Here is a 15,194-nt window from a genome sequence, read left to right on the forward strand (position 1 = left end):
TCAAATGTTTTCAGAAACACATTTCAGTGTACTGTTTAGCTGTAAAACAAGAAAGTTTGTAAACCGGCCGCCATGTTGGATACAGTTAAAAAGGAGTACCAAGCACCACCCACCAGCCTTACCAACTTTCTCTTTTACAGCTAAACAGTACACTAAAATATGTTTATGAAAACATCTGAGGCGAGAAATAGGCAATGCAGTAACAGAATATTGATTCATGTTTGACCAGCGCTGCCTAGTTTGACAGTTTGACTGCAGTTTACAAAGTGACTGACATGACTGACAGCTGCTTTAGAGATTCCTTGGTTCTGATGGGCCAAGGCTCTCGTGCCCTCCTCATTTGGCCCTGTGCCCTTGAAAAAAAATATCTGCCCTAAGGCCACAGTGGCCTTGGTTCCCCCGCCCGCACTGCCCCAGGTGATTTTGCGGTTTTCTCCTCTGCCTCTTTCCTGTCAGCACGGCTTTGACATCTGCGTCTATTGAGAAAAAAATGCGATGACAGTCTGGATTCTTATTGGGCAACATCAAATGTGTACATCACCAGTGGTGGGTTTGATTCGAGCCTGGCATGAACCGCTCGGACGGGCTGTAACGACAGTTTGACACCAGTTTATCACCGGCCAACAGGGAGACTTCATCAAACACCCGGGACCCGGTATTAAACAACCCAAGGTAAATGTAATCAACACCGTAATAACAGTAAGCTCGGTTTCGGTTTCGGTTTCATGTATCATCATTGCGCAGCGGTGGGGCCACGGTGCAGATGAAGGGAATATAACTTCAAGATGACTCTAGTTGATGACAAATACACTTGTTACTGTGAGTAAGTGCACCTCTGCCAGCCAAGCCAACTTTATCAATACATGTGATCAGCATGTAGAAAGCCATATTTCAATTTGCTCTGTCCGCAGTCTCTCATTCACCACTATTATGATTTATGATCACGGTCGACACAAACACATCGCACTCGCGGTGCGAACAGCAAAGTGTTATAGACTTAAAACTAAAATGAAAGCTGTCTGTATGTAGGCTAACACTTTATCTGAACATGTACCTGAGGCAGCCAGCCTGCAGACAGGGAGTGTCCTCAGTAGAGGAGGGACAGAGAGCAGGATGAATGACTGATACTGATGTTTGTCTTCATGCTGAGATAACGTGACTTTCTTCACTCAGTATTGTGATGTCAGGAGGAATATTTATATTCCAGTGAGATATTACTGGGTTTAAATAGTGTCTTTGTTGTTGTAAACATGACTGTTGCTGCCATGGACTGTATAAAACTATAGCCTGTGTAACTGACCTGTAAGGAAAGCATCAGGGGGTGAGGTGTGTGAATGTGTGTGTGTGGAGGAGAGGAGAGAGGGAGATGCTGGTAGAGAGATAGTGTGTGTTATTAGATACTGTTAATGTCACTTATTATGCTTCGTCGACATTATCTGGTTTTAAAAAAAAACAGATAACGGTAATGATGGTAATGATAATCTTTCTGTTAGTCAAGAATTGCAGGTACGTATAAAGGTAAGATGTGTGTATTTGTATATGTGTGTGTATGTAAAAAAAAAAAAAAAATTATATATATATATATATATATATATATATATATATATATATATATATATCGAGTTATCGAGTTTGGCCAACAGGCAGGTAAGTGTAAGTATTAGGTTCAACATGAGGTTTAAAGATGTGTAACATCAGAAATGTAAATTTTGAAACAGAGGAGCTCAACTCATTTTGACAAAAATAAATCAAAAGATGGATGACTGCAATTAAATAATGATCATCATTAAATCATCCCCTTACAAATTCAAATGTAAGACTATTTAATGACGTCATGGGCATAATATTTATGAAATTAAGAATTTCAATAGTTTTAAGGACCTGCAGAGACCCTGACAAACACACACATAAACACACACATAAACACACACACACACACACACACAGAAGATTGGAACAAACATGAAGAGATAAAGTTAGGGATTGAAACATGAAAGCCCTGATTGAAAGAAATATCACTTTGATGTAAAGTGGAAAACGATGATGAAAAAAAGGTCAGAGACAGAAGGAGATGGTTTTTCTTTTTTTTAAGAGGGAGACATAGTGTTGGTGGAGAAAGTGAGTGGGTAGCAGCCAAGACAGTGTTTGCTTTTCTCTCTGTTTTCTGGCCATGAGAGTTAATGTAAGAGCACAGAAGCAAACAGAGAAATGGATTCGTGACGGCAGGTTGGCACAGCTACACTCTCTGGGCAGCTCAACTGTTACCAACACCACTCTCACATACCAAAGCGCAGCGAATGTGACAAAATGGATTTTTATATTTGCTCTGTCTAATCTTTAGCGACTCCACCCATCCAAAGCAAACTTATTACAAGATTTCTCGTCACGGTAACAAAGCAGGTAAATAGCTGCTGTAATTGATTGCTTTGTCATCAGTTTATGTAAGGTGTGTTGGCGAATGCTACTCTGCGGTGTGGTGCTGCAGAGCTGTGAATCCTCAGGCTGAATAAAAAGAAACAGCTTTCTCACCCTCCCACTCCTCCTCCTGCACTCCTACCACCATTTGCTGCTGACCTGCAGGGTCAACCGAGCCCAAGCCTACATTCCTTTAGCTGCTCTCTCCTGGGACGTCTCTTCCTCCACCTCCTCTTACCTCATCATTTAGTTCTCTACTATCTCAACAAACAGCCACACACTGTAATTTTTTACTTTCACATCCTCATTATAGGATGTATTTTTGGTTTCTAGGAACATAGCAACAAGATGATGTCCACTTTAAAGCTGAGGCAACTGACCAGCTACTACTGCACTCCTCACCAACTTGTCTGTTTTTCATCCTCTGCCTTGCCTCTTTGACTGGCAGAAGAGTATCTTCCATCCTCCTCAACCTGCCCCTCAGAGGCTGTGCTCTGACAGACAGCTGAAACCGCAAATCTACCAAACAGACATTTTGTTACAGAGTCTCTACAGAAAAAAAAAGAGGCATGATCAAATCCAGTCCTTCCTGACCGGATTTAAAACATATTCGCTGGTGGTTTGAAATGCAATTCAAATCCAATATCTGCAAATGCAACACAGCCCGGCCGCTCAGGATCAGATTTCATGTGTTTGCTTTTTTTTTTTTTTTTTTTGCGTTGCTCCCCACAGGACACATATCTGACAAAGCAAGGAGAGTACAGAAAAGGATGTGGAAGAGAGTCAAAATGTCATCATGGTACACACCACCATGCAGTGTCATCAACTTAAGCCACAACACTCACTGACTGTTGTAAGTGTACAGAGGAGGATGACAAACACCTCTGCATTACCTAGAAACGTGGTTTTGTGTGTGTTGCTCTCCGCAGTGTGTAAAAAGTGCGCAGGCTCTATTTTTGTTTTGTGCGTTTGTGTGCTGCAGCTGCTGTCGAGTTTATGTTGTCATTACATCTCTGTGTTGGTTGCCTTGGTGATACTTTATTCTGCTGTTAAAGGTGGGTTATTTGACTCATGTCACCTAATATTGGTGTCTGTTGAATGCTGAAATAGAAGCACCTCTGTTACATAAAACAGACAAGTGATGGACGTCTAAAAAGCTTTCAAACGGAAGGGTGAGGGGAAAAAATCAATACAGCATAGTATCTTGTTATTTTTGTGTGGCAATATTGCATCGCACCAAATCGTATCATATCGTATTGTATCGTTACACTTTTTTTATTATGAACATTATCAATATTACAAATACAAATTAAACTTTTGTAGCCTACTACGCTCATAATAAAATAATTTGCTTTTTCAGTTTATGAGATACATTTTGCTCAAATAAAAATGACTGAAGAGAGATGAACAGACTAAAAACTTATTGGATGAAACAGAGGTTGACAAAAGTTTTCTTTGGAGACAGAAGCTGTAGTTGAAAAATGGTAATAAATCACAATAAATCACAGTAAATTTTTTTCGCAATACTTAGCATATCGCAACACATTTCAAACTAAACTACTATTGGATTTTGACTAGAGTATCATGATAATGCTGTATTGTGGGACCTCTGGTAATTCCCATTCCATATTCAGGGTCTCCATACATTTTCATGGACAAAACTTCAAAACTTTTCCATGACTTTTCAAGGAGCCATGATCATTGTTTTTCTTGCCCTACTTGCCAAGTGTTTTTCAAACATATCAGATTCAAACTCTATTCAAACATAACTTGAAAATGAAGTAACGTACAAGATGGGAAACACAACGTCACACCTCCACAGCCCCTCAGACCTCACAGACTACTACAATCTCACTCTCTCCTCCTGCCTTGACCAGCTTGCATTCCTAAAAACCAAAACAGTCTCCTCCACCCATTCTGCTCCCTGGTACACCCCAGAACTCCATTTGATGAAAACTCGTGCCTGGCAACTCCAAAGACTCTGCAATAAACCAGGCCTCTCAGTTCACCTGGAAGCCCTCAAGGACCATGTGCAGCAATACAAAGACGCCCTTTTCTGTGCCCGATCCACCTACTACTCTCAACTGATTCACTCTGGCTCTGGAAACCCAAAAGCACTTTTCTCCACTATCAACAAACTCCTCAACCCCCTGGACAGCAGCTCCCAGTCATTTACAATTCACAAATGCACCTCCTTCCTCTAATTTTTCCAAACTATAATAGATAACATCTATAGGAACTTAACCACCACTGCATCTGCTCCTCTTCTACCCACCTGCCACTACTCCCACCCTCTGGAACTCACTCCCCAAACCCATCCGAGGTTCCCCCTCTCTCTCTATATTCTAAAAACCACTCAAGACTCACCTGTTCAACGCTGCTTACTATCACTGACAGTTTCTTCTCCTCATCCTTAATGTGACTGTGCTATTCAATGACTTTTCCAGGTTTTCCATGACCATGTGAACCCTTCCTATTAAAAAATGTACTAGTGGTGTAGATTGCCCTTTAGTCAGCATGTAGTATAACAGTGGCATCTAACTATGTGACATCTTGTAAAGAAAGCAGATGATCGAGAGCTGTCTAAACACTGGCCACTTACAATGTGGACGGTCAATTACAAAGATCAGATTTCCTGTTGCCAGGGTACAGTTATGTTCTCTTCCTCACTCCCTGCTCTCTCTGTCAAAAAGGTGTGTGAGTTTTCAAAGCTCAATTCAGTCTTTCCCTCAGCTCCTATCTTCTGCTGTCCCTTAGAGCTCTGATTCTCTGCCTGAGCCCGACTGGGTCCAACCTCACCCACTGGGTGTGGGTCAGACCCAGCTGTAATTTCTCAATATTGCCCCTAGGCTTGAATTTGGTTGGGTTTTTGCCAGTTTAGCGGTGCTTCTTTTTGTAGCGAGGCTGCGAGGCTGCGAGGCGATTTGGTTGGCAGTGTTCCCTACTGCCTCCCCAGGAGTGGGAGAAATGTACATAACATGCAGTGATCATCTGCCCGCCACATAACCACGAACTGTAGTGCGCACTAGACCCGTCGAGGTGAAAAGCCCACTCTGCCGACTGCCGAACCTGTATTGCATCAGGCTACGGACTTTTGAAATGAGGAAGAGAACAAGGAAAAGTGGTGCGAGGAAACATGTGTCTTTGTTATAAATGTTTTAATATTAAAAAAATATAATATACTGTATATTTCTTTTACAGTAAATATCCGGGTTTCTATCCAGGCTCTGGCCCAAAACTGCTGCCTCGGGTTGGGCTCGGGTCATGCTTGGAAACTGTGACGGTTCATGTCAGGTCGGGTCTGATCAGTGCTCTACTGTCCATCTCTCATCATCTACTCTCCATCCCTGTTTCTCCTAGACCTTCAGTTATCTCGGTTCATCAGGGTCTGATGAAGGAGTGTTCTGATGAGTGTTTTTAGAGGGAGGGGGCTCTGCCCTTGCCATCTGCTCCAGCACTGAGGCTCTGATGCTGAGAGGCCCAAGGAACTGCTTGAGGTGGACAACAGGCCGAGGAGCCTCTGGGAAAACTCTGAGCTGGCTTACAGCTACAAGCCAAGGATGACTGCCACTGCTGGCAATGATACAAATGCATGTACACACACAAACTGAACAGCTGAATTTACAAGAACACATGATGCATCTGTTAAAAAAAAAAAAAAACTATGAATCACGGTCAAGGCCGTGTGGTTGTTTTGTTGGCACACTGCACACAGGAAGTCTATTAAGAGCTGACACGATGAGATTTAAATCCATTCACCCTTTTACACATTCAAATGATCACTAAATGTAAACACACTGAATTAGGAGCCACAGAGTTACCATGACAGCCTCAATGATTGTCTTTTCATTCTCACATACATCAAAATGTTTTGTCTGCCAAGTTCTGCCAGTATTATGTAGGATTGATCTGTACAGGAATTATGCTTGTTGCACTTGAACAGAGTAGAGACTGATGTCTTTAAAGTGATACCCAAAGAAAACATGGTTCGAATCAATAGACGCCAGTGTGTTAAAAGCCCTTTCTGATATAGCACTGGGAGGGGTGACTAACATTCACAGAGTTGGCAAAAACCATAAAGACATTCTGGATACTCAGGATAGTCTGCCAATAGCTATAAAACAATTTCTGAAACATCTTTGAAAACACATGAGAATGAATTAATGGATGCCAAAAACCAATCAGTAATAATATGATACGACCAAGGTCAAGTCTAGGAGTGCCTACAATTCTTTTTTATTTATTTCTAAGTGTTTTATTGGAAGCCTTACAGAAACATACAGTTGGTGTCTAGTCACAGATGGGAGTTCTTGCTGTCACATGAAAATAAAAACTACATCAAATGTTAAACGGAATCAGATCGGATTTGGCATGTTGGCATGTTGGGGCTAAATGGGTAGAGTTTCCCAGCATGCCATCAGACAATGTGAAAACTGTGTTTAAATGTGTTCTAAATCACTCAAGTTACCCATTACACAGTGATTAATGTTTATGTCTTTCACAATGGCTCTAATGGGTTACACTTAATGTTGTGGTAAATTATTATTATTTTATTTAATTTTTATTTTTAATTTAATTTTTATTTATTTATTATTTATTATAATATTTTGCACAATGAGTTAAGTCGTACACACAGTTAGTGACACCCCGCCTGTGTGGGTGTTTGAATGTCTGATATAAAGATGTGCTGAGTTGAAATAAATAGCACTTCCTGTTTCAGATTTCAGCTCTTCACCCTGCTCTATTGACGCGAATGCTAAGCTCACCACAATATATTTTTATCGCGTAATGAAATGGAAAAACAAATGTAAAAATGTGTACTCAGTGTTTTTATGTACATATGACATAATTAAATGCTCACTCAATACTGGACCAATGTCAAAAAATATAGTCAATTTAGTGTTCAGAGAGCCGCACACATGGTAGTGAATGCTTTGTTTTCCCCAATGTTGTAAAAGGAGCTGACATTTTGTGAGCGTTCCCATAAATACCCACTGTATGTAAGGTGTGACTGAGTTTATGTGATCATCATGTGTATCATCATCAGAACATACAACAAAAGGAGGGAAGCTGGTTTACGTGAACCCACTTACCCTGGGTTGCCAGTTTTCATATTGCTTCTGCAGATTGGCCCCAATGGTCTCCAGGGCTTTCTGTGGACTCATTGACAGAGGATCTGGCAAGAAAACACAGATTGTAAACACACCATGATCACACACATGCACGCAACTGTCATTGTAAAGCAAAACCACACATGTTCAATCTGGAGCTGACAAACCAATCGTAACTATATTATTATTGATTTACACTGCTGTCAATCTTAAAATGATGTAATCCAAACATGCAACATTATTTTACATTCAGGCAGAAGACACTTCCATGCCATGATAACAGAGGTAAGTTATAGTTTATGATTTCAGCATCAAAGGAATTTTTCTTGTCAAATCAAAGCAGTCTCTGGAAAAATAGCAGCAGCTCCTCAGGTTCAAATATTGATGAGAGTGAATCAATATGGCATGAAGAATAGCAGAATATAGATTGAGGACGGATCAAATTGCGCTCAGCAGGCAGAGAAGAATTATTGGCAAGTTTGCGGGAGATACTGATATGCTTTATGCTGAAAATTCAACCACTGCCCTTATGATGAATGAGGCCTGCTTAAAATGCATTATCACAATAAAAAGAACAAGAAGATGCCTATTAAGTTCTGGTTTATATCTCACTCGCTATTTTAATACTAAATACTAAATACTAAATACTAAATAATTACTTTTCAGTAAGTATTCATCTCCAATCTGTTAATACATTTTTATCAACCTACATATGAACATACAACACAGTAGTCTTTGCCAAGTAGCAACTCAAGGTAGAAAGGTTGCAACCAGGCCCCCAGGAAGCGTGCCGAGCTTTAAAGCCAATTTTCATAGTGGCTAAATAGTGAAATTACAGCTCCCAAGTGTGTAACGTGATGCCACTGGGGCCAAAAATACTTTTTCCCATAGACTTACAATGGGAAAGAGGCAATTGTTTATCAGTGGATACATTTTTGGGCACCTCAATCTCCCTGAAATTACTCATTTCACAATCAGGCTTTGATCCATTCAATCTGATAATAATTATAAAGTATAAAGAGCCGCAAGATTAAGTCATTTTTTCCCCATTCAAGTTAGCAGATCGCTGAACCTGAAGTATAGGGCTCAGCCAGTGGAAGTTTCTAGTGAACTTGTTCTATGGGCCCAATGATATGGAAGCAGTGCCAATCATCTGAGTGATGTCATACTGCAAAGACAGTGCTTTTTTGGCTTCATGAGACACTGAGCAACTCTTATAGGAATGAACAGGGATCCGCCTCCAATGCTGTATCCAGGTCTTTTAACACATCCATGATCACACCCCTGACCTACGATGAATTATCGATTTCATTCTTTCATTTCTTTTTATAAATAAATATATGGATATTAAGAAATACAGTTGACAGTTAAGGTTGAATAATGTCCCTTAATTATGTAAGGCTCAGGTATCGTGTTTCTGAATGTTGTGGTGTTAGTAGGATGGCAATGGTGTGAGATTTACACTGTTAGATAACTGTCTCAGAAAATATTGCAGTGTCACAGTATTACAGAATTAACATCATCAGTCAGAATGACCCTTAAAGAAATGAAAAGAGAATGGTTATTTTGGGTTGAACAAATGTTTTATTACTATAATTGAAATTTGAAACCATTTTGTTATGGAAATGTGTGTAAAACGTCTCCCTTCGAAAATACATAAATTCCGTACAGTTGCATTTTTTTTTTCAATATCGTAGATAAGCAAATGTACACAGTATAAATGTCAACTTTTATATCACATTATACCTTGAGACCAGTATATCGCTGCAACCCTACAGTAGGTGTTAGTATTTTACAGATTGTAAATCTCTTCATAGCTGTTTATCTTTGATAGCAGCGCATTATTCGCTTCAGTTGCAGCATAGCACTCTTTCAACAACCATGCACTGACAAAAAACAAAGCAGTCATTAATATAGTTCTTACTGCTTATCTTACTTATTAGCTGTTCTATAATTAAAAATTGTACCATGTACCATACATACCCATTCTAACCACGCCTCAAAAACAGTCAATCTGGGGCAGGGGTGTCAAACTCATTTTAAATCATTGGCCACAAACAGCACAATCTGATCTCAAGAGGGCCAAACCAGTAAAACCATTGCATAATAGCATAACCTACCTTACAACTAGGGATGGAGAAAAATTGATACAGCACAATACCACAATATTTTGCATGTCAATATTGTATCGATACTCAGACATATAGAGACAATATAGATTTTTTTTTTTATTTATTTTTTTTTTTTAATCGTGGTAATGCTGGCATCACCGCACCAAAGTTGAGTGGAAGCTATTGATAAGGGTTGACACCTGCCTTACAAACAATTTACAGATCAAAAGTTTTGTTAGTGTCTTAGAAATTAGTTGGGGGGGTTTTGACGTCATGCTTCATATCCCTAAAAACTGCACAACTAACTTAAAAGCTTATGTAAGTCAATGAACCATACTGATGACTAACTAAAGTATTGAAATTGTGTCATTAAGAAAAAAATCTGACATGTTTTTCCATCACATTTTACAAAATAAAAACACAAAACATATTCGTCCAAAAGATTTTAAATGTAGAAACATAAACAAAATACTCTTTAATATTCCATAAGTCATTTGAACTGTGTAATTTAGTTTTTGAGATATGCCCATTTTCATAAACACAGTTTAAAGGCATTATGACAGATTCATTACTTATTCCTATGAGGCCACTGCATGTTTTCACTTAGTTTTTTACCTCATGTATGATGATGCACAATGGCATCATTGCCATCTTACAATATCATGACACAGAAGACAGAAGCCTTAGCTTTCTGCTGCAAAAATAATGTTCTAGCCAATATTGTTTTTATTTTATATCAATATATATATATATATACAGGATTACACAAACAATGATCTCCCACTGGCAGCACAGGGAAATGCCGGCATAATTAAAATAAAATATCACACAGCACGCAAGTAAAACAATGTTAGGTCATGGCATAATGGCAGGAAGGACAGAAGCCTCACCTTTCTACTGCAAAAGGAATGACTACTGTAGCCATTATGGTTCTTATTTTAAATCGATTTAAACAGGCAAGCAAACAATGATCCCCCATAGCTGTCCATTTTTAAAGGGTTAAATATGGCTACGATCAGTCTTCATTGCTCTGTCAGAGAGCTTTATTGTGGCCTAGGTTGAAAAAATTCTGAAGCACCCTTTTACATGAAGCAGGTTACTCTCTGTTCAACTTGCTCCTGGAACCTGGCACCTCTTAGCCTTCACAGTTGCATCACTATTAGGTGTGCAAAGTCATCTAGTGGGCTAGATTGGAGCCTTTGGCAGGCTGCTTCTGGCCCAAGGGCTGTATGTTTGACACCCCTGATCTAGTGAAAACACTGTACGCCAGATCACAATATCCTGTTATGATGAGGTTGAAAAGGGGCCAGTGTATAAAAGGAAGTTTTCACACTCACTACAGCCACTGAAAAGCAGATGTAAGCCCTTCTATTAGCATATAGCTGTCGCATGTGACATAAATTAAACACCATGGTGCATTTAAGGACATCACCCCTGCCTCCACCCCTTGAATTCCCAAACGCCATCTCAAAAACCAAGTCACAGTTCTGCACAGTAGCAGCGTCCTCAGCAATCGCTGATAGAGTTTAAAAAACTTTAAGAACTGTGGTCCCTCTTTAATGTGCTTTCCTCACTCCTAACAGTCAACAGTCTCAGGGGAGCTAAAGAATGGTTTTAAGGTTCTCATTCAATGGAGATGCTTTTTTTTTTGCTCTATGTCATGTTGTGTGGTTGAGGTGGGGGCAGACTGCTTCATCCTTAGTTGACAAAGGCCTTAAGAATTGAGCTCCTTTGGGAATAAAAGAAAGTGTCCCTAAATGCTTCAAAGTAAAAGATAAACTTTTACTAGCAACATTACGTTGACACTAGTCTTGCGCGACATATCACCTCTTACCAGCCTTCAAACTTTTGCTTTTTTTATCATTGTTACACTCTTTATTTACAGGCTTTTTAAATTAGTCAACACACTATAAATAATCAACGTAGTACCATGATGTCACTCATTGGTTTGTGGACTCGAGTTTGGCACTTTGGTTGTCACCATCTTGGGTTTTTGGAGCCAGTAATGACCATGTTTGTGTGAGAGGCTGGAGCTCTGGAGGAGCAAGGGGTGGATCTGACTGAGAAGTCGAGGATACTACAGTATCTCACATAAGTGAGTACACCCCTCCCATTTTTGCAAATATTTCATTATATCTTTTCATGGGACAACAGTATAGAAATGACACTCTGATATAACTTAAAGTAGTCAGTGTACAGCTTGTATAGCATAGATTTACCTTCCTCTGAAAATTACTCAAAATACAGCCATCAACATCTAAACAGCTGGCAAAATAAGTGAGTACACCCCACAGTGCACATGTCCAAATTGTGCCTAAAGTGTCAATATTTTGTGTGCCAACCATTATTATCTAGCACTGCCTTAACCCTTTTGGGCATGGAATTCACCAGAGCTCACAGGTTGCTTCAGGAATCCTCTCCCACTCCTCCATGATGACATCATGGAGCAGATGGATGTGAAGACACCTTGTGCTACCCCACCTTTAGCTTGAGGATGGCCCACAGGTGCACAGGTGAGTTTAGGGCTGGATACATACTTGGCCAGTCCATCACCTTCACCTTCAGCTTCCTCGGCATGGCAGTTGTCATCTTCTAGGTGTGTTTTGGGTCATTATCATGTTGGAAAACTTGATAATGAAAACTTGCAGCTCAGTATCTGGAGAGGGGCGATCATGCTCTGCTTGGAATTCATGTTTCACTAAATGAACCGAGCTCCCCAGAGCCGGCAGCACTCATGCAGCCCCAAACCATGATGCTGCCACCACTATACTTGACTGTAGGCAAGGGACAGTTGTCTTGGTGCTCTTCACCAAGGTGCCACACATGCTGAAAGAGCACCCAGACAACTGTCCCCTGCCTACAGTCAAGTATAGTGGTGGCAGCAGCACTCATGCAGCCCCAAACCATGATGCTGCCAACGCAAAGTGCCAAATACTGCTGTTCTTTGAACCGTCACTTGAGGCTGGCTCCAAAAGCCTGTCAATCTCCACAGACCCCCATGTTAGACTTTATAGCAGAAAGAAACAGGTTTACAGCCTGGTACAAGAAGAGTTTTGGTCTCTAAACAGTAGCTTATTTCCCGGTTCATGAAAACTGTACAGGGGGGATATCTGTATATGACTCACCTGTTAAAATATTATTAAAGCTTAAAGTAATGCATAGGCTACCTAGAGAATGCAATTTCTGAATAAAATGTGCCGGTGTGAATGCTGCATGCTGAATAACTGGTGCACTGTAATGCTGACTTTTATGTGTAAGAATAAGGTTAAGTGATAGGAATAGTTGTAAAAATTGAAAGGGGTGTAATTAGTATGAATGTCACTGAAAAGTTGATTGATACTCATAATGCTGCATATTAGAAAGGTTGTTGAAAGCTGACACAACACTGCAATGCTCACTTCAATGTGTAAGAAGGTGAAGTTGTAGGAATAATTGGAAAAGTGGGAAGGGGGTTAAATTGTTTAAATTCATGCTGCATACTAGATGTACTACAAGTACTGAGCACTATGTATGTATAATATTAGAATATGTTACAATATGTACTCAACATTCATAATCCCAAAGGTAGCAACAGTAGTATTAGTAGTAAAGGCTAATAAGTAGTATATTAGAAGAGGGAGGAAGGGTAGACAGCAACTATGACCAGAGAGTTCATTTTATAGACATGAGATTCCTTCTATTTTACGCCCAAACCATGAGTCTAATCATCAAACTTATATATGGACCAGAGAGGGAAGATTCTGGTAAACCACTGATGTGTTGTTCTGTTTGTGGAGTCAAAAATGTTATTGTGGTCACAGGTTAGAAAACTGCTACCCTAAGCCATTTTCCAGCAATTTCTCATCTCAGAAAAAAATTAGCTCTCCCTTTATTTGTAGGCCAGGTTAGCCAAATGTGTACGTGTGTTTGATTCCATAGTAACGTGTCAGCAACCAGCACAAATTTCCCTTTGATGTATAAATTGTGCATGTAGAGTGAAAATTCACTCAAAGCACAGCTGAGGCTGATGTATTGGACAGTTTAAGGGGTTGACCTGATTATAGATTACCAAATTTTCAACAATAAAGCCTGTGGTGGACATGAATGTCAGTACCAAAGTTCATGATAATCCATCAGAGAGTTTGACACATAAAGCAAAACTTTTGCACCAGAGAAAAAGCTGGGGGATCACCAGAGTCTGAAGGCTTCATCTGCTGGGAAGCATGAATGTCTACACAGTTTACCATGGTAATCTATTCAATTTTTATTGAGATAAGTCATGGACAAACCAAATAGACCAACCAAGCAAACAGGCAACATTGCCATGTTTCAAGCCATGGCGCAAAAAAATGTATAGATGGAGTAAAACTAGAAAAGCCAATATATTTGGAAACTTTACTTTACAAAGAACCAAATTTATCATATCCCACACTTTGTGTAGCATTTGAGTGCTTGTTTGGTTTGCATTAATGTTGCTGTGCATCTGTGTGAACTCACCTATCCAGCATTCCAGTCGGGCACAGGGGGAGGTCTTAACCACATCAGGAGGGTCCACTCCCACGTTGAGACACAACACCAGCGCTACACTCACAGTCTTCATCTGAAGGAGAAGACAGACCACATCATTATCCTCACATCCCTTATCAATGCTTCAATCAAAACAGACTACCGGACTCAATCTTAATAATTCAAAACCACATTAAATCTTTATTCGTCCGAGAAACTAAACTGAGCACACATGCTTGTATTCAGGTCCGTCCACTAAACCACGTTCTGCTGCTGCTGCTGGCCACTGACAGCTTCAGTGGAGCGTCGAAGGTTAAGTGTCTCACCCAGGAGACACTCAACAGTAGTTATTGAGAAAGGAGTTATTCTCTTCCCTTCCATATTTTCTCAGTCTGGTGCTGGGATTCCACTATGTCTCTGAGGCTAGTGTCACTTTATCAGAGAATCTAACCTGCAGTCTCAGAGGCTTGTCGCTGTCAGGTCGCAAGCATGAATCTGTGTGATTGTATGAATTTAATGCTAAAAGGTGAAGACCACACCAAAGGGCCATCTTCACATTAATGCCACAGTAGAGCCATTACAGGCTGAAACCACACAAAGTGATGACCCACGACACAGAAGACCACTGGGACAGGAAGTGAGTGGAGAGAGAGAGAGAGAGAGAGAGAGAGAGAGAGAGAGAGAGAGAGAGAGAGAGAGAGAGAGAGAAGCAGGCCATCTGAAATAGAACAACCATTGATCCAGGGGTCATGTGGCAAGTCCTGACACATACACCGGGACTCGAATTACTACATTCATATGCACGGTAGTGCAGGTAAATGTGAACTGTACATGTAATTCTCAGTTCTACATGACCCTGGTGCATGTAACCAAAATGGTACAGAAAATATGTTGCCCAGGGGTGCCAAATCTCAAGCACTGAGTGGGAGAATCACTTTTCACACACTCTCACACCACATGTGTGAAAAAACAAACAAACTAATTTTTAACTGATAATGTCACGGCGCAAATAAAGGACACTGACAGCACACGGAAAAGCAAGACTAGGGTTGAGTGCCATTCACATTTGATT

General features: G+C 40.3%; 1 protein-coding gene across 4 annotated transcripts in view; it reads right to left on the reverse strand.

The window, feature by feature from the left end:
• The window catches only part of rptor (regulatory associated protein of MTOR, complex 1), a 287,229-nt gene that overhangs the window by 240,377 nt on the left and 31,658 nt on the right, over positions 1-15,194 (reverse strand). For all 4 annotated transcript variants that reach the window (XM_049571490.1, XM_049571494.1, XM_049571491.1 and 1 more), the window contains exons 3-4: positions 14,114-14,216; positions 7,509-7,591 (exon numbers count right to left, since the gene is read on the reverse strand). In XM_049571490.1, the coding sequence (XP_049427447.1) occupies positions 7,509-7,591; positions 14,114-14,216 (186 nt within the window). The remainder of the gene's footprint in view (positions 1-7,508; positions 7,592-14,113; positions 14,217-15,194) is intronic.

The sequence above is a fragment of the Epinephelus fuscoguttatus genome, linkage group LG3, assembly GCF_011397635.1.
Source record: "Epinephelus fuscoguttatus linkage group LG3, E.fuscoguttatus.final_Chr_v1".
Taxonomy (NCBI): Eukaryota; Metazoa; Chordata; class Actinopteri; order Perciformes; family Serranidae; genus Epinephelus; species Epinephelus fuscoguttatus.